At 30.7% G+C, this 25,147-nt stretch overlaps 1 protein-coding gene across 1 annotated transcript in view; it reads right to left on the bottom strand.

Moving 5' to 3' along the window:
- The window catches only part of IL1RAPL1 (interleukin 1 receptor accessory protein like 1), a 906,599-nt gene that overhangs the window by 714,916 nt on the left and 166,536 nt on the right, over positions 1-25,147 (bottom strand). The window contains exon 2 of the mRNA XM_044669211.1: positions 22,547-22,826. Within this exon, the coding sequence (XP_044525146.1) occupies positions 22,547-22,826 (280 nt within the window). The remainder of the gene's footprint in view (positions 1-22,546; positions 22,827-25,147) is intronic.

Genomic DNA, 25,147 nt, shown 5'->3' with positions numbered 1-25,147 from the left:
GAATCTATAGAATGTGAGTGCAGATTGGCACATAAAATTATTTAGTTTCTTTTTGTGGGGTTTTTTGGTCTATTTTATTTTGAATTAAGACTAATAAAAATGTGTTTTACATGACTGCTCTTGTAAAACAAAATTGTTGCTCTCTAGTGGGAACAGAAGGGATTTGGAACTCAAAATTATTTTAAAGAATGCTTAAAAATTGTATATGTAATTTGAAAAAATAGAATGTTAAAAATACTTAGTAAATAAATAATAATCACAAGTAGACTTTTAATCCTTCCAAAATACCCGGGAATCTACTTTAGAAATTTCCTTTTCCAAAGAGGGCAATTGGAGCCTAGATAGTTCTAGAAGCACAATGCTTTGTTAATATTAGATACTTAAGTTTATCATTCTCATCTGAATATCAATTATAAAAAAGCAAAATTCAGCATACATTTTATTTTTACTTATTAAATACAAAATATACTTCCATTTTTTCAGGTAGGTTAAAAATTACATTTACTATAGGTATCATAGTCTGTGGGTTGTGTAGGAGTTTAAAAGGGGAAGAGGATTAAGGCTAGAATGATTACAATGGATTAATTGATATTGTGTTATATGTGAAAATGGGTATAATTGAGATAGACATAAGTAAAAGGCATTACAAGTTGTGAGAGATTAGTGCAGGGATAGTACAAATGAAGACAGGAAGGCAATATTAACTGTGGAGAAATGAGAAGAACCCACAAGCTTGATGTGGGAATAAGTATGAATATGTAGATATGGTCAGAGTGATAATGGAAGAATTTGACAATTATTTATTTAGATATGATATGGATACAAAAAGACACTGACATATTTTAAGCATCTTCTAATAAAAGCTGTTTAACAGGAAAGATGGTTTCAGTTTTTTTTTAATCTACCAATGTCTGACACATAGTAGGTGTATAATAAATGCTTGAGGGTGGATTGAGTGATGATGTGAAGTGGTAGTTTAGAAAGATTACTCTTATGTTTGTCTGACAAATGGATTTGAATGGGAGGGATGTGTCTAGGAGGCCAATAAGAGGATTTTATAAGGGATTGGCATGATTAGATCCTGGAATAAATAAAGGACAAAATCTAAGCAATAACAAAGAAAAAATAGTATGTTGGAATTGTTGGAATGTTTCCCCCCTACTATTTGGTTCTCCCAGGTGCATTTTACTCCATTGTGTTGAAATACCTAGGATACATTATAGCAATAGATCATCTTAAATCTGCCCTTGCCTTTAGAATTCTAAGAACTTTAATTTTTTCAAAAGTTTTTCTATTAAAGGGATATCCCTATAGATCAGGGGTCGGCAACGTATGGCTCTCGAGCCATATCTGGCTCTTCTGAGGGCCAGATATGGCTCTTTCTGCAGGAGCCATAAAGTCAATTTTTTTTCAGGCGCTGTTACAGGAGCATGCACTGTTACAGGAATGTGCACTGTGAGTACTGTACGGCTCTCACAAAATTACAGTTTAAAAAATGTGGAGTTTATGGCTCTCATGGCCAAAAAGGTGCCAACCCCTGCTATAGATGTTATACTTTTAACTCTGATCATTTTTATTATGGATTCATATTTTAAATTAGTTTCTCTTTTATTTTTAATTTGGACATTAAAGACTCCATGTAGTTGTCTCAAAGTACCTGGGAAATTAATGGTGTCACTGGAAAAAAGTCAAGCAATTTAGGAGATAAAGGTGTTTTTAGACAGATATTATTACTTGGTCAAGTCATTTATTCTTTCTTTTCATTTGTAAGTTGAATATAATAGCAATTACAGCCATCCATCCTCACTACTCTTGAAGGGAAGTTCAATGACAAACTCTTTTCCAGAGAAACAAACTTATTATAATTACTGATGATCTATGCAATTGTGACAAATGGAGCAGAGGACATGAGAATAAGAACTATCTCATATTCAAATTTTTGGAAACAAGGATCAAACTGATACTTTAAAAAACTGACCATTTAAATTCAATCTTTTGAAAGAAGAACTCACTATCTGACAAAAAAGTTCTGGGAAAAGTGGAGAACAGTATAGCAGAAATTAGGCATAAACCAATACCTCATGTCATATACCAAGATAATGTCAAGATAGATACAGGATGTAAAAATAAGGGGTGATATCATAAATAAATTAGGAGAGAACAAAATAGTTTGCCTGTCAGACCTAAATGGAAAATGTGGGTCAGAACAAGACATAAAGAACACGAAGAGATGGAAAATAGATAACTTTGACTATATTAAATTTAAAATCTTCTGCACAAACAAAATCAATGCAAAGAAGACTAAAAAGTAAAGAACAAACAGGGAAAAAATCTTTATACCAAGTTTCTCTGATTAAAGCTTCATTTCTCAGATAGTATAGAATTGGGTTAAATTTATAATAACTCAAAAATATACAAATTGACAAATGGTCAAAGGATATGAACAGGTAATTCTCAGATGGAGAAATGAAAACTATCCTTAGTTACTGGGAAAAAATGCTCCAAAATACTATTTATTAGAGAATTGAAGATTAAACAACTCTGTATTATCACCTCAGACCCAGTAACCTGGCTAACATGATAAAAAAGGATGATGATAAATGTTGGCTAGGATGCAGAAAAATTGTTACACTAACACATTATTAATAGATTTATGAAATGATATAACCATTCTGAAAAGCAATCTGTAACCCAAAGGGCTATCATACTCTGCAGGCACTTTAACCCAGCAATACTACTACTTGGTGTGTATTCCAAACAAAATAATTATAGCGGGAAAAGAACTTATCTGTACAAAAATATTTACATCAGCAATTCTTGAGGAGGCAAAGAACTGGAACCTGAAGGGATGTTCATTAATTGGGGAATGACTGAACACCTTAAGCATATGTTTATACTGGAATACTATTGTGCCATAAAAAATATCAAATAATGTGATCATGCGCACATACACAAAAAGAAAGCCTAACCTAGACAGACACATGAAGTAATGCAAAGTGAAGTGAGCAGAACTAGACCATTGTACACACTGCAAGAGACTTATGATGAAAAAGAATTTCCACCACCTTAGAAGGAACAGATAGAGTCTGAATGCAGATTGAATCATACCATTCTTCACCTTATTTCCTCCATAAATTTTTCACTAGTTTAAGCAATATTTGTCTTGTTTCAAAACTTGAAAAACAGGGAAATGTGTATAGTATGATTATATTGGTACAACATATATTAATTGCCTTCTTGGGGAGGGGAAAGGGATTGGTGGGAGGGAAAGAACATGAATTGTAAAATGTCAGAAAACATATTAAATTATATTGACAGGTAATCTGGAAAAATAACTTTTAAATGTACCAGTTGTTTTACATTAGTTCTAGGTAATTTTATTGAGCAGATTCTAGACTATATAACAATATGAGCAGTTAAAAAGGGAAGAGACACTATGAAACAGAATGGTTTCATTAGGGAAAAGACATGCCTGACTAGCCAATTTTTTTTGACAGTTGCTTGACTGATAGATCAAGAAAATGCTATTGGCATAGTACACCTGGACTGAAAGCTCTGTGACAAGTCTCTGATAACCTTGTAAAAGTTGGAAAGATATAAGCTGAATTTCAGAATACTTAGGGGAAATCAAGAACTAGCTGACAGGCAAATCCCTAAGAACAGTGATTAACGTATCTGTGACAACCTTGAGGGAATCTTCTAGTTGAGTGTTCTAGGGATCAATTTATCATTGTTGCTAAAACATTGATAAGCCTATAGAAACTGAAAATAACAGAAAACTGAGAGAGCAAATTGCCTCATAAAGCATGTGCAACTACTTTTCAAGTGTATTGATTCTAGAGTGAAACTTGTTAGAATATAGGGTAAGAGCAATGGACTTGGAGTCAGGGTTCAAATTCTGATTTGGACAGTGTCTAGCCATTTGAAAATTTTCTTAACCATTAACAGTTGTAATTTCCTCATCTGTGAAAAACAGGGGTAGTAGCACCCAACTCATGGGACAATTATGACAATCAAGTGAGATAAGGCATGATATTTTGAAGGCAACTTGCTATTTTAATATAGAATCCTGTATAGATTTCTTTACCTCATAAATGAAATCTGAATTAAAATTTGGCATTGGACATTCTACTAGCTGTGTGTTTCTGGGTGAATCAGTGATCTGTTCCCTTTCTCTGTTTCCTCATCTTCATAGGTGAAGATAAAATGAAATCATTGTGATGTATTTTATTAAATTTAAAGCACAATATAGATGTGAGTTGGCAAGATAGTCTGTCCCCTACAAATATTGTGTTCTTACACTTTGTGATTCCTCTTTTAATTGCTTTCCTATTACTCCCATTTGTAGTTATAATTTTTTTATCTCCTAAACATTCACTATGATTTCTCACCATTAGGACTTTGTTTAATCTAATATTCCCTTTTTAAGAAGCCTCATTTTATGATTTCCTATTATTATTATATCATACCTGTAATCCTACCTCTTTGCAAAAGCCTACAAAAATTCCCTCACCCCACATTGTTGTGTTGGTAATGTTTTATAATTCTCTGGAACAACTCTCATATGATTTTTGCATATTATAGATATCTTTGTTGGCAATCTATTCCCTTACTAGGCTTAAAGATGCAAATTAGCAGATAACCGCTCATGAAGGTTTCTAAGAATAAAGAGAGATGTTCTGTGAAGGGATCCCCAAGATTTATTTTGTAGGAGGTGACATAATTATATCTATGCTTTGTGAAAATAACTTCAGAAGTTTTGAGGAGGATTAGAAAGGGGGAGAAGTGAGTCAGTGAGATAATTAAATCTAATACCTTATTGAGGCCTTAAAAGGTTACTATAAACTAGCTCCAACTTATCTTTCTAAACGTGTTTCACATTTCTCACTATTGTGCTCAAGAATCCAATGAAACAACATTCTCTATTTTCATTCTTCCCTCTCTAAAATGATGTGCATATATCATCACTGGAGGGTACATCCTTCACAGATTTACCTAATAAAACCTTTCTCCTTCCAAAATATGATCAGATATTATGTAATATTTTCCTAATTCCCACAGGAACATAGTTCCCTGAATCTCTATCCTTTCTTTTTTCTCAATTTGACTTTCACTTTGTACATATAAGTAACATTATATCAATATGTATATGTTTAACTTATGCCTACTTAGCTTTTGAGAAGAGAAATGATGTCTTCTTTTTTCTAATTCCTAGGACATATTGGGATGTATAAACTAGATTTTTAAGGAGGGGTTGATTTACATTTTGACAAATTGGATATGAGAAACAAGCTCTATATAAAACTTGAATGGCTAAAAGAGTGGGTTAAAGCTAAAAAGATAAAGTATTAAGAGGACAAGTATAAAATACTACATTTGGGTTTATAAATGCAATTTTGTAAGTATATACCAAGATCTAAGTTACTATTTTTATAAGTGGCATAGGTGAAGTAAAGTTATCAGTAGAAGCATGGCAGCTTTATAAGAATGGTCCAACCAAACTTTGAGAATGCTTTTGATTAAAAACATGATAAAAGAATAGGCAAACTTTTGTAGTTTTTAAATAGTGAATCACATGCATATGGTCATAAAAATAAGAAGTACAGAAATTACAAACTATAATTCTTTTGTTTGTTTTAAGAGATTATAGTAGAACAAAATAAAATTTGAAGGTGCTCTTCAAAGTGTCTCCCACATCTGCATGAAAGTCATGCAGAAATAACCTTGTTCAGAGACCAAGGAGTTGCTAAATTGGAGATTTCACTAATGTATTTCACTAGTGTCATACTTCAGAACAAAACAAAATAATTCCCTTTTGTAAGAAAAATTCTCCAAATTTCACAAGTTTCACTCTTCAGTGTATCCCATATCAAAGAGACAGAAAGCCATCCTCCACAAATTGTATGGATTCATTTCCATATTGAAATCTTTTAAGGAAAGAGTGGGCAATGACTTGAAAGGGATATTGCACAAGGAAATTTGTGAGCAGGTATTATGTCTTAAGTCCCTTCACATGGACAGATATTCTGATTGCATTCTCATTGTGCATATCAGAAAGTCAAGTCAATAAGCATTAGCCATCTACTGAAAGACCAAGGAAACAAAAAATGCATATTGTTATACAATTGTATACACCAGGCTAATTAATAGATCAGAATGGACATCTTGGATGGGAAATTGGATAGGAGAAAGAAAATGTAGTGGGTAGGATTTGGGAAACTGTGCACTTTTGTCAATAAAACTAAACTATTTGCCATTACTGTATAACAGAATCTTTTCAGGGATAATTTTGAACTTTTAAATCAATATTCACCTCATTACTATTGTAGAGTTATGGGCCATGGAAAACTTTAATCTCAGAAGAAATAGAATTACAATTTTATTTGTATAATATAATTTATATAATATTACAGTTTCATCACTATATACACTATATTAAGTATGGTATAAAACAACAATAATTTGTATAATATAATTCATATAATAATAAATAACTGAAAACCTAATGGAAATCAATATGGTAGAAGTAAGCATTCTGCTCTTTTTTTTGTATTTCTAGTCTCACATATAGCAGGTACTTCATAAAGGTATATTGATTAGCTGAACTATCAAAGCACATTATCAGTCACAATTTGTATGATGCAGGTGATATAAAGAATTTATAAATGTTCTACATGATTATAAATGCAGATGGGTTAGTCAAGGTACCAGAATGAGATAAAAAATAAAACATAACAGATTAAATAATGAAGAAAAATCTATTATGGAGTAGTTAGAATCATGGACAAGAATCATACTGAATAAGAAACTGTGAATTCTCATGTGTCCTATTTAATACAGATTGCATCAAAATGGGCCTAAAGTAAATGATGCTGGGATTGCCATTAGCAATGTAGATATTGTAACCAGATAGGTAAACAAACTTCTAAATTTAAAAGGACATTAAAGGTAAATGCTAATATGAGTATTTGTTGGCATAGTATCTCTTCTGGATAATATAAAGCCATATGGATCAGACAAGGCAAAACTCTCAAGAATAGAGAAGAAAAAAAGAGTAAAGGAACTGATAGAAGCTGAAGACAAGCTTGCCTAAGTCATTTCCTGGAATTAGCATAAAACAACTAGTATCAAATTATTCTACAGATCTATTAGAACCAGAATAGGATAACAAAATCTATAAAGAAGTATTTTGACATCATATGACTTAGGACTATACACTGACCTTTTAGTTATTAGTGCCAAAAGCATCATAGTACACAGAAGAGATTTTTTTTTCTTTAAAGCAGAAAAAAGTAAGGAAAATGTGATAGAGAATCAAAGTTGACTTAAGATGGTAGAAAATGGATTCATTTTTGCTCTTAGTATTTTCTTTCCTTTGTGTATTAGAGAGGCAGTGAAGAAGTCTAGAGATTTGGTTTAAAAACTTAGAAGGCTTGGCTTCATTCCTGCCTGGCAAATACTGGCTCTAGAACCCTGGACAAGAAATTAACCTCTCATTGATTGCTTTTAACTGCAGAGAGGAAAATGATCTGCATGCACTGACAGAGAGAATATTCTTACCCAGAATTATACCAAGTAAAATCACAGGTACAGTTCTCCCCCAACCTTGAATGAGTTCATGTATTTAGCTTATACATTTGTAAATTTATATTATAATAAGCATAAATATTTACATTATTACATATTTTATCAAATATCATGTATTTAATATAATAATATATAAGCATTACATAAACAATGCTTTATTATATATTTTATTATAGAAATACATATAAAATAAATAGATATAAATTTAACATTATATATTTTATAAATTTATCAATTCATTTCTTAATTAAAAAGAATAATTTAATGTTTAATTATTCTTTTTAATTAAGAAATTAATTTCTTAAATAAAGAATAAATGATAAATCAAATGTCAACCATCTTTTGATCTGAGAAAATCTAGCCATCTTACATACACAGTCATAAATAAGTAATTTTCATCCAAGAAAAACTCCTCAAAAAGTGTGGAAATAAACAACTTAATAATGGTCTCTTGAACAACTTAAGAAAAAAAAAACTCCCCACCATAAAACACAGTTTTTTTGATACTGCCATACTTGTCTAGCTCAAGGGTAGGCAAAGAAAAGTTTACAAGCCAAATCTAGCCTACCACTTGTTTTGGTATGGCCAAGCTAAGAATAGTTTTTATATTCTTAAATGAAGTTTTATTGTACTTAAAAACATAAAAATAAACATTTTTAGTTCACTACTAATAAATAATATCAAAAACAAAAATGAGGCTGGATTTTGCCTTTGAATCATAATGGCCAATGCCTGTACTAAGTCATCCCAATTTTCAATCTTCTTTGTCTCCTGCATATTGCTATTTCATCATTAATATGTTATATGGTGAATAGGATTTAATTCTTATTAGTAGAGATGAGAAAATTGAAATTAAAAAATAACTTATATCAAAATCCATACAGTATTTAAATATAGTTAGGATTAGAATGGAGGTGTTTTGACTCCTAGACAAGTATTCATTTTATGATATGCTTGATGTCTTTAAAATGGATGGTGTTCAGTGGAAATGCATGTTGGCTATGGGGAGGGTTGAAGTGGGGGTAAAGGGGAAAGTAAAAATATGAATCATGTAACCATGGAAAATGTTTCTAAAAAAATTAATTAATTAATTAAAAAATTTTAAAAAGGATTGTGTTATGGTGAGATTTATGGAGGTAATAGACTAAGTTATATCAATCTATCAATTAATAGTCATTTAAGAAATGACTACAATGTGTCCATTGTGCTTGGTTCTGGGGATAGAAAGAAAAATAAATCAGTAAATGTGTTCAAAGATATTACTTCTATCATCATTATGAAAATTAAGATAATTGGAATCAAAGAAAGGATGACTAGAAATGATTAAAAGTATCAGGACAGATTTTTTTACATGCAGTAAGACTATAAAGTTTTGTTTTTGTTTGTTTTCTCTTTAAGCTATTAGAAAAAACATATGTTATCCTAATTAAATGTTGCAAGATATGTGTAATTAGGTAATATACATAAAAATTAAAGAATGAAAGAAATCATTGCAATTGATTATTTGATGTTTCCTAGACTTAAAAGAATAGTTAAATAACTATTCCCTGAGGCAGAACAGGTAAAATAATAACATTTGACAAGATGTGCTCTTCATGAGAAGTGAGAGATGAATCAGATCCACCTAATGTTTCTGATTGAAATTAAAATGTTTAAGTAAAGGAAAAATAAGAAATACCCAGTAAAATAATATAACTTTAAATTTGTTACAATAACTTTGACAAAATAAGTGAAGTGCAAATTATATAAACCTCTCTTACTTAAAATTGATTGACAAAATGATGCAAAGTTTTTTAAAGTAAAAATTGAACTTGTCAAAATGTTTTATTATCTAACTCTATAGCTTGAACACACACACACACACACACACACACACACACACAAACATACAAAACCAACAGAAATAGATGAACAACTGAGTAGGGAATATCATGCTTGGAATTTTTTACAACTGTTGCTCATATAGTTATGACAAAATCATAAAGCTCTGCTTACGCATAGATTTCCAATTTTTATAGGCCTTTTTACAATATGAACTTTCACTTTTAAAAACATTTAACATACCCTGCCCATACAAATTGAAATAGATGCTCTGTTTAATGACAATGTAATAAAATGAGAAATATTTCAAATAGAAACAAAAGTCTTCCTGATAATTAGGTATAAATTATTTAGATTTAAATTCATTTTGTTAGATATTGATATTTAATTTGGATGCTTAAAATCTGGTTCCTGATCTTTTTTTTTTCAGATTCCATTTCAAATGATCTAGGTGTCAAAACAAAGACAAATGTCCTCAGGAAAGCAATATTTTTTGATGTAAGAAATAGAGAAAGCAGCTAGAGCAGTGGGGATGAGTCTCATCTAATATGAAAGTAATTCCAAGGGGAGTAGTTAAAACCTCTGCTGACAAAAACATATTGAGTCCTTTACAGAGTAAGGGCACGGATAAATCCAATAACCCTCACTGGGATGTGGGGGTCTAGTTACTGCTCAAAATAAATAAATCAAGGTACAGACAAGCCTCGCTCCTTTCACATTAGGACAAGAGAGAATTCCAAAATGCCAATTTTGCAGTCTTTTCAGACTGAGGGAACTGCAAACAATCTTGTTGATTGGGAAATTGGGATGATTACTAGAGTTGCCATGGAAAAATATGACAAGTGTAGATGAGTATTTCTTAACTACAGTCATTAATATTCAGAGTAACCACCTGAGCAAAAGGCATTGAGCATGTACTGTAGAGTTAAAAGGTCTTAAACTCTAAATTTAGAGTAGTCATTAAGTACTGTTTACAAAAACAAAAATGCTATTTTCTGCAGGGGAGCTATTAGGAGAAAGAAAGAACTGTTATATTCACCTAATTAAGGAGAATTTAACAGTCAGCGCTAAAGGAAATTTGGCATTTCCATTCCATTACAATCAATCAAGAAGCATTAATTCAGCACCTAGCATGTGCCAAGCACTAAGCTAGGTACTGGGGATTCGAAGAAGAAAAGTAAACAAGCTTTGCTTCAATAAGCTTATATTCTATAGGAGGAGACAATATGCTTGTACATATATAAATATATTAATTGTAGAGGTAAGCATCTAACCCCTGGGAGGAAGTGGAAAAGTTTATATATAAAATGTGACACTAGTGAGTTTTTAAAAAGTCAAATAATTCTGCAGGATTGAGGTGAGGAGGGATTATGTTTCAAACAAGAGTATAACCTATGAAAAGGCACAAAGTGGGAGATGGAATGCTATCTGTGAAGAACAGAAAGAATATCAGCTTGTCTGGATCATGAATGCTAGAAGCAGAGTGCAGTAGGACAAACATCCTAATCCTTCTTCCCATGCAGGTTAGTGTAGGTTATAGGTTAGACCTGTCTGTCTAACATTGTTGAATATTCTCCTCTTGCTATGATTAAATCCTTTTGCTTATTATTAAATAGGCAATGGATGCCTCATTTTGTTTTACTATTCACTAAAAAATACAAGGAATCAGAACTAAACTGGATAAGCTCACAACAGGGAATAATGTATAAGAGCAGTGTGTATTTCACTCTGGACATAACAAATAACCACTGGACCTTATTTAACAGCTGTATGAAATCATCATACCTACTCTTTTATCACTTTGTCACCAGCATGGAGAATGGACTGAAGACAGATCATAATGTTATAAAAGTTATATTGAACAAGAGCCTGGAGAAGAAGATGAATAATTAACTGAAAACTAAATTACTTTATCTTAAAGAATAAGTGGGTCAAAGAATAAAACATAGAAACAACTGAAAGTATCATTAAGGAGAATAACAGTGAGAAGACAACATATTCAAATTTTTCAGATAGAGCCAAAATTTTATTTCTCTAAATGCTTACATCAATAAAATAGTGAAAGAGCAGATATCTCTTTCAATGAACTGGTATATAACTAACTGGTATACAACTAAAAAAAAAAAACTAGAAAAATAACAAATTTAAATCCCCAATTAAAAACCAAATTAAAAATCCTGAAAATCAAAGAAGAGATAATATGATTGAAAATATTTTTAAAAAGCAACACTGAACTAATAAGGAAGTCAAGGATATGATTTTATGAAAAAATAATATATTAAATAAATAATTGATTAATTTGATCAAAAAGGAAAGAAGAAAATAAAATTACAGTATCAAAAATGGAAAGGAAAAATTCATAATCAATGAAGAGGAAATTAAAGCAATTATTAGGAGTTAACTTTCCTGATTATATGCCACTAAGTGTAATAACCTAAATGAAATAGAAAAATATTTAAGGCTATTTAAATTGTCCAGCTTAACAGAATAAGAAATATGAAATAAATAAGAATAATAAAGAATAAATAAATAAGAAACAATATTTAACAATCACATCTCAAAAAAAAGAAATCTTCAATGAATTTCCTAAGAAAAAAGTCCCAAGACCAGATGGGTTGACAAGTTAATTCTCCCAAACTTGCAAAGAACAATTAATTCCAATATCTAAACTATTTGGAAAAATAGCTAAATAATGAAATCTTCCAAATTCCTTTTATTACACAAATATGGTATTGATACCTAAGCCAGGAAAAAAATAGAAAAAAATTTAAATCAATATCCATAATGAATATTGATTCAAACATTTTAAATAAAATATTAGCAAGGCCACTACAGCAATTTATGAAAAAGATCATACACTATTACCAGGTAGGTTTCACAACCAGGAATGCAGGTTCAATATTAGGAAAACCATCAGCCTATTTGATTATATCAATAACAAAATCAACAGAAACCATGTGACTATCTCAATAGATGTAGAAACCTTATATGAAAGGCAACACCCATTCTTATAAAAAACACTAGAGAACATTGGTATAGATAAAATCATTAGCAAACATTATATGTAATGGGAATAAGTTTGAAGCCTTCACAAATAGATCAGGAGGGAGACAAGGATGCTTATTATCACCACTACTTTTCAAAATTGTACTAGAAATGCTAACTATAGCAATAAGAAAGGGAGAAGAAATTGAAGGAATTAAAACAGGCAATGAGGAAATAAAATTATCTCTCTTTACAGATGATATGCTGGTATACTTTGAGAATCTTAGGGAATCAATCAAAAACTATTTAAAACAATTAACACAACTTTAGCAGATTTTCAGGATAAAAAAACCTCATATCAATCATGAGCATTTCTGTATAATACCAATAGAATCCAAAAACAAAAGATAGAAAAAGAAATCCTGTTTAAAATAACTGTAGACAATATGAAATACCTCTATGTCTATCTGCCCATTCAAACCCAGGAACTATATGATCACAACTACAAAACAATTTTCATACAATAAAGTCAGATTTAAACAACTGGAAAACATCAATTACTCATTGGTAGGCTGAATCAATTCTACCAAAAGTAATTTAGTTATTCAGTATTCAGTACTTGACAAATTGAAATATCCAATGTTTTTTCATAAAGCTAGAAAAAAATAATAAAATTCATATGGAAGAAAAATACAGTCAGAGTATCAAGGGAATTATTGAAAAAAATATATATAAAGGAATTCACATAGCTGTACCATATCTCAAACTATATTATAACATAACCATCAAAATAATCTGGAATTAATTAAGAAATAGTGGTGGGGCAATGGAATAAATTAAGCACACAACATGCATTAGTAAAAGTAAACTAGTGCTTGACAAACCCAAAGATTTAACTTTTGGTAGAACTCAAACTTTGACAAAAACTTCCAGAAAAACTGGAAAGCAGTGTAGCAGAAATTAAGATATAGATCAACATCTCACTCCATGTACCAAAGTAAAGTCAAAATGGATAGATCATTTAGAAATAAAGTGTGATAACATAAACAAATTAGGGGAGCACAAAATAGTTTTATCTGTCAGACCTATGTATAAGGGAAGAATTTATGACAAAATAAGAAATATAGAATAGTAGAAGATGTAAAATGGATAACTTTGACTATTAAATTAAAAAAATTTTGGACAAGCAAAAAATCAATGCAACCAAGCTTAAAAGGCAAACAAAAAACTAGGGAAAAGATCTGATTCAAATTTACAAGAATGCAAAGAATTCATCAATTGACAAATGGTCAAAGGATATGAATAGACAATTTTCAGATTAAGAAATTAAAACCATCTTCACTCATTGGAATTTATACTCTGAGTCACTATTTATTAGAGAAAAATCTAATTAATATAGATCTGAGTTACCACTTCACACCTAGCGGGCTAGCTAACATGCCAAAAAATGAAAAATGATTAATTTTGGAGTAAATGTGGAATGTTAATACACTGGTGGAGCTGTGAATGGATACAACTATTCTGAAGAGCAATTTGGAAAACTGCATATCCTAAAGTTCAGCAAAAGTACTACTAGGTCTATATTTCAATGAAATGAAAGATAGAATGGACCAACTTGCCCAAATATATTTATGGCAATTTTTTTTTGTGGTGGGGGGAAAAAACACAACTGGATACTGATAACCATCAAGGGGGGAATGCCTGAACAAGTTATGGTATATGCTTATAATAGAATTCTTTTGTGTCATAAGAAATGATAAGATAATCACTTAAAGAAAAAAAAACATGGAAAAGACTTAAATGAAGTGATGCATAGTGAAGTGAGTAGAACCAAAAGAACTTTGTACATAATAGAAACAATGATATATAATGATCAATTGTGAATTGTAACTATTTTCCATAAAGAAAAGACCAGGAGAACCACAAGGGTCTCTTGACTAAAAAGTCTCTTCACTATGACTAAAGTCATTGAAGGAAATGAAGGAGCCCCAATACAGATTGCAACATACTTCACTTTATTCTCTCATGAATTTTTCTCTTGTGTTAGCAATATCTGGCTTGTTTCACAACATGCAAAACATTGAAACATATATTATATGACAATATATGTAGAACCTTTATCATATTACCAGCCTTCTTGGAGAGGGGCAGAGAGGTGAGAGGGAGAGAGAAAAATGGATTTCAAAATGTCAGAAAATGATTATTAAGAATTGTATTGACATGTAATCAGAAAAAAGATGGAGTGGAGAAACTTATTTTTAAAGAAAAGCCCAGAGTCTGGGACGTAGTAGATGTTTATTAAATGCTTGATATCACCTCCCTTCCCCCTTTCTAAGAGAGGAAGTATGACAGAGAGGGTCAAGATTTATGTACTAACTGCTTAGCCTTTCAGTGTCCCTCAGCAATTTTCTGAAATTAAGTTACAAAGCAATTATGTTGTACATTAAGGGAAGGAGTTTCCATAGTTGTAGGTCCCTACTGTACTTACCTTAAAAAATCTAAGGTTTTTGAGTAATAAGCTAAAATGACTATTTGAACAAAGAAGTGAAATTCTTAATTTTCAATGGGCGAACTAAATACTGAAATTTACTTTTCAATGTTTATTTCTATTCTGTTATAAAATAGACCTACCTATTCTGCAAGCTATATGGTTCAGAAATTAACATTTCTGAAATGGAGATGATATATTTTATTCATTTATTTGGAGTCAAAAATATTGAATGTTTTTTTTTTATTATCAGGCTACCATTTGTTATTTTGTTGTTAGAATTTACTCAAGAAGAAAGTCATCTTTAAACATAACAACTGGCCAGAACAACTTCTATGCCTGGAGTTAGAAGGCTTGATTTTGAAGTTTAGTTCTATTAACCTTCCTATGTAATTATAGGAAAGTTTTTTCATCTTTCTGGACTTCTCATTTGTAAAATAAAATATCTAGGCAAGATAATCTCCAAAGTCCATTTAAGTTCTCTACACTATTATATTAATACAAACTATAATTATTTTCTGAATTCTAACTTTGCATGTTAGAGTTACTTAATTAATATAAACTACTTTAAAAAGAACTTCATAAAATTACACTTTACTCACCTAATCTCATCTTGTCACTCATCTTTCAATCCTATGTCTAATAACCGTAATATCCACCACATATTCCATTCTCATTTATGATAATCTAGCCCATATTAATATTAACTGAATTTCAGATTTAAAAGGGAATTGACATCTGACAGGAAGTTCCATTAGAGTATCTTTTTGAAGTGGTCATCAAAAAAAAAAAAAAAAAAGAACCTCAGCAAATTGAAACTTCAAAAAGATGCCTTTTCTCTTCATTTAAACAAGTAAACGCTCCTGTTTTCACATTTCCATGATTTATCTAGCCAGACTGTTCTCCCAAAGCACCTTCATAAGTTATGTAAAGACAAATTTTAGCATAGTCAATGTTGAAGCTCAACTCTTACATTCTTCATGGAACTTTTTGAGACCTCTGAACCCTCATGATCCCTCTCTACTTCATTTTATCTTAAAAAATAATTGTACCTTGGAAAGTAATTGTAACATACATGCTCACAGAGATAAGTATATAGTACACATTTTACTATATACTACACACACATATTCCTATAAAATAGATTGTCTTAACAAAGTCTGAGTTCCTTTAGAGTTGTGTCTTAACCAACATTGTTTCCTTTCTTTGCCTGCATTGTCCACCAATGCCCAGTACAATGCCTTCATGCATAATCAGGAATTAAAATCCATGTTATTAAATACTTATAAAACAATATTCAATGTTTCTCTCAGGAAAATGTGAGTTCTCTTTGAAGGTCTAAATAATGTCTTTCCTCATTCAATCACCCCTCCCTTTTAAGTAGTTCTTTTATGAGACCTCCATTAAAATGACTTTGACTTCTAATTATCTATAAGTTTGTGTTCTAACTTGATGTTGCCTTTGGTTGACATTTCTCTCTGTGTGGCAAGGTAGTCCAAATGTTTGCTGACAAAAGTGCTTTCTATATCCTTTTTATCTTCCTCCTATGATAATTAGTTTACCTTAGTTAGACTTATTCATAACATTATGATCAAATTTATATGATTCATATTGACAATTTCCCATTTTTTATCATAAAATGTAAGTTTAAATAGTTCATCACTAAGCTAATACCTTTGCACAACATCATATCTTTCTTTCTTTCTCATGGTTATTCTTTCCATTTGTTTTTGAGGAGTTTTAACCCTGATAAGTTGATAGCATTGAAGTGGTCATGTGAATTCCATCACGTACAGGTAATCTGGAAAATTTCTTAAAGGAGGGAGCCGTCACAGCAATATAATTACATAACCTTGAATAATTGATGGACTGAAACGGAGACTCAGTAAGAGTTAGTAGTATAATGTGACAGTCAAACTAGTTAATATAATATTGAGCTCCATTAGTAGGAGCATAGCTTCAGGAATAGGAAGACTGCAATTCTACTATGTTTCTCAGATTTCCATTATGTTCTATTCTGAATACAATATTTTAAAAAGACTGAAAATCTGCTGGAAATTGCAAAGAGAATACTGAAGGACTTGGATTCTATGATATATAAGACTAGGTTAAAACTAGAGACAAGAAGATTCAAGAAGTACATATTGGAAAACCTTTCATATGAAGGAGAGATTATACAATTTGACAATAAAAGGCAAAACCAAAGAGAATGAATAGAATCTGCAAAGACAAAAATGAGACTTTATATCAGGGGGAAATGCTTCAAAATTGGGATCCAAAAGTATAGTGATTTTCATGCTCATCCCTTAAAGGGATAGAAATTCCCCTTCCTTGTAGGTATACAAGCAGAGACTGGATAACCACTTCTTAGATATATAACTGAGAAAGTCCTTCACTTATAAGATTGGACTAGATGGCTACCAAGGTATTTTTCAATTCTCCAACCCTGTGATTCTAAGTAGTTTTCAATAGAATATAATGTTCATTCATAAACATACCCAATCCCAGAGCTACTTCATGTGTAGTAAGAGCAAAATAATGATCACCTAACATCTTTTAAGTATTCTTATGTTCAGCAATCAGGAATAACTTTTCGATTTAACTGAAAAAAACCATTTTATGGGCTCTGTTTCCTTTCCCCCTTACAATTGAAATAGCAAATTAAGTAGGAAATAGCATCAATAAAAATTATATTTCCTTCTTAAATTTCAAAGATATGAGAGAAAGAAAGTGAATAAATATGATAAATTGTAATTTACCTATTAGGATATATTTATTATTATCTACAGATAATGGGAGGATATCATCAAGACTGAAAAGTAGAAATTCTTTAAAAATAGAATATCAGTGACATATATAATTTGAGTAATAGTTTGATTTTTTATTCCAGAGATAGTGAGGAATCACAAAAGGCATAGTCTATTAAATGTGATAATCATGGCAAAATGTCATATGGGCTCCTACTGTCATCTCATATAAACAATACAGAATCATAGAAACATAGAATTTGAAAATCATAAAGGACTTCAGTGTCCACCTAACACAACTCTTACCTAAATAAAATCTACAATATAACACAAGTCACAAGTGGGTATAAGATTATCCAGAGTCCCAAAGAGAGTATGAACTGGATATGATTTCAGTCTTCCTGACTCCAAGCAAAGTCTTCTATCCACTATTCCACCTAGATATCTCTCTCTCTATATCCAACATCAATCTATTTATCTCTGTCTAAATGAAGAAAGAGAAACATAGAGGATGTGAAAGAAGAGGGAAAGAGACAGAGGCAGAAATAGAAGAGATACAGACAGAGGCAGTTAGAAACATTGAAATACTGAGACAAGAAACATTGAAATACTGAGACAAAAACACACAAGAGTGTGTGTGTGTGTGTGTGTGTGTGTGTGTGTGTGTGTGTGTGTGTGTTTATTTCTTTTTTGTCTCTTAGGCTACATGTTTCTAGAAGTAGTCTCGATCATTTCACTTTCTACCTCCTTTTGTAAACTATTACATGGAACTACAAATGTTATTCATATTGTGAAAGAGAGGTTTTTGAGATGTAACAAGTGAAAACATTTTCAAAATTAGAGGGATCTAGATAAGATCAAAATAGGACCAATATTCTCTTATGAGAAACATTTTTAAAATTCTTGAGACTTCTTTTCATTTTCCCATATGGAAATGAAAGTTAAGGCTTAGAGAAATTCTTACACTTTATTATGGTGAATTCCAAACAGGGCAAGAGAGAATCACACAGCTTTATCATATTTTATTTGTACTGTCATCAATAAAGGCAGTATCAGGTTTGTTGAACAGAGCAAAATACACAGAGCAAATGCCAGTCAAACAGATTTACAAGTACTGACATCTCTGCTCCTTGTTTCAATGTCACTTTTTCTGTCTGAGGTATCATTATTTATCTCTCTCATATGTGTAACTATAGCAGGGAGTCACGGAAAGTATTCTGATAAAGGACATCCAGGTTTAAATTCATCCATCCAACATTGACTGATTCAGTTACCCAGTCCTAATTACTGCAGCCTTCTGGACTTCAATTTCCTTAACAGGAAAATGATGGCAGCAATCACCAAAGTAACTACCTCACAGGGTCACTGTAAGCACCATCTGATACATGAATGGACTTTGTAAACCTTCATGTACCATATACATGTTAACTATTATTATATAAAATTAACTAATATTAGGAAGGTAACATTTTTATAGAACTGGAAGTTTTGTGAAACCCTTCACTATTATTACATTTGATCCTTAAAACAAAGAGCTTATTATCCTCTTTGGAAGGATTAAGAAAATCAAGCTTGGAGGGTGACTTATCTAGAGTCATATAGTGAGTAAGATAGAGGCAAGATGGAAATTTAGGTCACCCCTACTCTAAGTCAAATGCTTTATCCACTGTCACCAAATCCTATTGATTTCACTTTTTAACAATTTACTCCTATAACACATCCCATCTTTTCTATTATTTTTGGCATCCAATTGTCCTACTTGGGATACCAGAGTAAGTTCCTAACATGTATTTCCAAACATAATCTATCCATCTTGTTCATGTTGCTCTTATGCTTAGAAATCACCAGTTTCTCTCTAATTCCCATTAACTTATGTTCAAAGTCTTTTCTTTCCAAGCACGTAGGACTATTTTCAATCTGACTTTACTCTGCATTTCCAAGGTTCTCTTCTGTGCCCAACTGTGTCTACAATTTGTAATTCAGATAAGTGGTACAATTCTTTGTTACATGAATATCTCTAGCATCCCCTTTTTCTCTTCTTTTGCTCAGTTTCCCTACCAATGAAACTTCCTTCTTCCCTTGAAGTATGTCAGCTGTTCCTTTAACAAGGAATGCAAATATTAATTCAAGAAATATTACAATAACTATTTGAATACCTGCCCCCTGACAATGAAAAATAAAACGCTCTTCTAATACTTTGTTTTGCAACTATCTACTCATTATATAATACTGTACATTATATTTAGAGTAGAATTGAATTATATGCTATTATAGCAATGCATATGTTATAATAGCATTGAATTCCTTCTTAAATAGTAAGGTCTGTGACAGTAGTGGCCTTATCTACTACAGACAATGTGTCCTAAAATGTTTATAATTATTGAAAGTATAAACATTGAAAAAATTGAAGGTAAGAATAAAAGACAAATAATATTGGATTAAATGAAAAGAGAGGTTAATGGTTAAGAAAATTTATATATTATACTGATAGTACTTGAAAACAACTTTTTTTCTTTTGAAGTCATACCATTTAATCTTTTGCATAGTCATTGTTTCCCTATCAAAGCATTTGTTGTCCCTTTTCATTGTTGAATTACTACTTCCAACACATAATAAAAAGAATAGATTAGAACTGTTGTGTGGAAGGCAGCATCTCCAAAATTCTGAAATTCTTTCGAAATTCATTTAAGTAAAACCAATGGTGATTTATTTAATAGCTAAGGATATGCCAATATAACTGTTTGTGATATCACTGGGAAAACAAACAAACAAAGAGAGCTTTTGTATTCAAACCAATTCATACTTTTTAAAATTGCTACTTTAATTTATAGCGAATTTCCCATTTCTAAATGAAAAAAATGTCAATATACTCTTTTTAAAAAAATTTTAAACCCTTAACTTCTGTGCATTGACTTATAGGTGGAAGAGTGGTAAGGGTAGGCAATGGGGGCCAAGTGACTTGCCCAAGGTCACACAGCTGGGAAGTGTCTGAGGCCAGATTTGAATCAATATACTCTTGAATAGACATATCACCTCCTTTGTCAAAAGTATCATTTTCTGAAATGTTATTAACTTCCTCAGCAACATGGCATGCCCATAAAGTTAAAAAAGAATTTGTAAACAATATTCAAACTGTATCCCCTTATAAAAGTTTGAGCATATTGCAGATGCTGTATCTTCAGAAATTTTCCAACTTCCCCATTAGCCAAAAGTCATTCTCTTTTTAATTTCCCAGAGCATTAATTTACAAAGAACTGATTTTCACAAAGGAATAACTATCAATGTCATGATTTTAAAATTCAGGTTAATTACTATAATATCCCTGTTTTCTCAACAACAACGAAACAATGAAATTATGTTTTAGTCTATGGACAATTTGCTCAATTCTTATATAATTGAAGTCAGTCAAGAATCTCAACACATACTGGTCAGTCAGAATTATAGATTTTTAAGGTGTGTGGCAGACTGGAAAACAAAATCGGATTTCTGTTGGTTGAAGCAAGTAGAATTAGAGCTTTTGAATATATTGCTACGGCGAACAATTACTAACGCAGCTCTAGAACTTCTAATATTATAGCTATTTTTATATTTCTCTTAGAATTTTCAGTGATTAGCACAGTGTCTTACACATGATAGACACTTAAGTAAATGTTAATTGATTGATTGATAGGCCAGTCCAAAATGGGGAATTTTATGAGAAAGTATGAGTTACACTTAAAGGAAGATGCAATTTGCTCCATAAACATACTAAAAATATCCATAAGCACAGTTATATTTAGAGTGCATTTCTCTCTCTCTTTCTCTCTTTTTCTCTCTCTCCCTCTCTCTCTCTCTCTCAATATCTATATCTACCTATAAAGATATAGATATCTTTACCATGATATTCTATATGGTACTGTCTTCCTTCTATAAAGGGACATTTATTTTTATGTGAATTTTACTTCCATTTAATTTAACAATTTAATAAATTCCAATGAATTTACTTCCATTCCTAACCATCCCTAAAACATGAAAACAACATAAAATATGACTTTTTAAGCAAACTCTCCACATCTTTGCTATTTTATTTTTACTTTCTTAATCATGAATTAGTGATCTAAAGTTGTTTAGTGATGGGCGTACATCTTATACAAAATACTACTATAAATCAAAATGTTGAATTACATTGTGATAAGCTTTGAATCAAGCATAGTTATTGATACAGTATGCTAAAGAAAAATGCATATCTGTATATTGATTACCAAAAGGATATGATGTATACATGATGCATCATGTGGCATGGAAGCTAATGATATAATTTTGGGTTCTAAGAACATTCTGGAATTTTAGTGATTCTTCGCCATTTTGGCATCATATTGCCTAGAATATTTGAAGAATCACAGAATTTGAGAGTTGGAAGAATGTTCAACTAGTTTGACTCAGACTAAAAAAGAATACACACTTAGGTCATAGCTTCCATATTTATACCACTAGTGATTCCTCCTCCCACCCGTAAACACACACATGCATCCCTAATCATCTTTGAAGATGTATCTGAATAAGGAAAATTTTAAGCTTTATCTCTGAAGGGCAATACCAAGATGTTACATCTAATTTAGCAATAAAGTGGGCATCTTTTTTGCAAAGCCTTGCTTACAATATATTTGCAACATTCTACCACCATTAAATTTTTTTTTTCATTTTCATAAGTAATTTTTGGCAACATACGTAGGTACCCAGATGGCTCTCTTTTCTTCATTATCTAGAAATTATACTTCAATATAAATTTGAGCCCCATTATATTATAAATATAGAAAGAAGCCAAATATACAAATATTAATAGACTATATTCAGGAGAAAGTGATACTAATATAATTTTGCTATTAAATATCAAATATAAATTCATTGATGAAGCAATAATAAATAATTTAATGGATACCTGATGACACATGCATAAAGACCACTGTCCTGTACTAACGTTGGCCGGAACCAAATAGAATCTTCTTCTTTGCTCATTCTAGTTCCATCAAATGCTATTGGCTCTTCAAAGTCTCCTGGTCCAGAGCTTTTATACCACATCAAACTAAGTCCAGCACTTTGGGCAAGGGAATAATTTGCTCTGATATAGCCATAAAATAATGCACACTTGATTCGAACAGGCTCTCCCACTAAAACTTGATATTTCTTGATATCCACAGACCAATCAGTGCATCCATCAGCTACAACAAAGAAGAAAGAAGAAAAATTAGTAAGAATCCCCAAAAGCATACAAATAAAGAAATACATAGATCATTGTTCAATCATTTCAGTTCTGAGTTCACATCTGATCTCAGATGCTGTTGACAGTCTTTGCTTCAGTTTCCTTATTTATAAAATTAATTAAAGAAGGAAATGCGAAAGCACTTCATTATCTTTGCCAAGAAAACCCCAAAAAGGAGTCACAAAGAGTTGGACATGATTAAAAAATAACTAAACAACAATGTGTGTGTTTATCCTACTAGAATTTCTTTCTTCCCAATAAATGTCAAGGATATCTGCTATTTGCTTGCTAAAATCTACTGATATTACACAATATTGTAGCAAAAATTTTATAAGATTATACCAGAGAATGAAATAAATAATTCATAGGACTTTTAAAATGAAAACATTAAAATTCCTGTGTAGATTTTGTACAGAGGTCTTGTTTTGGCACTATATGAATTATTACAGGACACAAGAACCAAATTATTTTAACTAAGGCCATCTGTTATACAGTGTATTACAATTACTAAAAAGTAAAAAAAAATTAATATTAGATTATTCACAGAGGGGAAAACATACTCAATTCTTAGATTTGAGAGAGGGCAAAAAATACAAAATACAAGTTATGTAGTGATAACAAATGAAGATTAGAAATAAGCTCCCTTTATAATACATTGTAAGTATCACCTCTAAGACATGTTTACCATGGAAACTACTGAAAGAAATAACAAACATTATTATAAATATTTGTAATTGATTGATTTTTATAATTTTTCTTAATACTATTTATTCATAATCTTGGATTTAAAGCAATTAAGTTTTAATCAAATGAAATATTGATATACAAAATAAATATCTCAACTTATTAAAGTTATTTTATATGCTTTGTTTACATTAGGTACAATAAAATAATTTTAAAAATCATCAAGATATGATGTTATTTTCTTTTTTACTTATTCTATATATTTTTTATTTTTAAATTTGCTCTTTTAATTATATACACTTGATAATCATTAACAAATATTTTCATATTCAAATAATAGTAAAGGAGTCCAGATATGAAATTGAGAATCTCCATTGCATATATCTTTTAAAAATATATGTAATATTTCAAATTTAACATGTCAGGGTCCACACTGATTTGTTTGCTTGAGTCCTATTTTGCATTTTTTTGTTCTTTTATTTATCTTTTCAAATGATTCATCAATGTTCTATTCTCTTTTTTTTTGATATGATTATCATTAACCTTACTTCTTGTCAAAAACTTGCCTTCAACAAGAAACTAATAAACTGTAACAAAAATTTTTACCTCTTTCCCATTCATCTCCCTCTGCTCCCCAGGAAGCAGTCAATGATATAGGTTGTACATAAATTATCATATAATACATGTTAATCAAATATTTTTACTTATTTAATTTTATGAAGATATAAGGATTATAAATCTTAAACATATTTGCAGACATTCTAAGATGAGTAGTTCATAAATATATTTTATTATATATGAATTAATTATGATTAACATAGATATATGATCAATGTATACTTATTTTGTTATATACTTATGTCAAATTTTATGTACTTAAATGTTCACACATGACAACACATTTTACTTGCACTAAACAAATAATGCAATTTCCACACTCATTACAACAAAAGTTCAGAAAAGATGTACAATCTTCTTATACATTTTTATGGATCTGATTGTGAGGCTAAGGAACCATAAACAAAAAGTAAGCAATACTCACAAGCTATGTCCTAACCCATTACCTAACCTTTACAATCTCAAATTTTACTCATTTCAGTACATCAAATTTGTAGGTTTGGAAATCAGCATTCTTAAAAGCACATTTCTAAATAAAATGAAATATCTTATGAAAAATAACTGGTAATCTTTTCTTTGAATTATCATTAAGCAATTATTATTAAATAATGATACTAACATTAAATTGTCAGCAGTTTTTAATCTACCTCCCTGTCACTATCCCATTTTATCAACTGATAATTGATGCAAACAATTGATGAATAATATTAATTTATAAGCCAGTCTGAGAACCTTCTGCTCATGCCAGCCTTTATTAATATGTAGAATTTATTAATGTTTGAAATCTATGGGAAAACACTTATAGTTATACTTCCACTCCTGTATAAATCCATATGAATTATATTAACATTGAAATCCTATGGAATTGGTGAATATTCTGAATTAAATCCCCTATATATGTTAATATGCATGCCTTAAAATGAAATGTATGAATAATAGAGTTGAGAATTCTATTCTTGCTTGATTACATTTCTAAAA

This window comes from Gracilinanus agilis, chromosome 3 (assembly GCF_016433145.1).
Source record: "Gracilinanus agilis isolate LMUSP501 chromosome 3, AgileGrace, whole genome shotgun sequence".
NCBI lineage: Eukaryota > Metazoa > Chordata > Mammalia > Didelphimorphia > Didelphidae > Gracilinanus > Gracilinanus agilis.
Note: the sequence above shows the minus strand (reverse complement) of the source record. Positions and strands in the feature narration are given on the sequence as shown.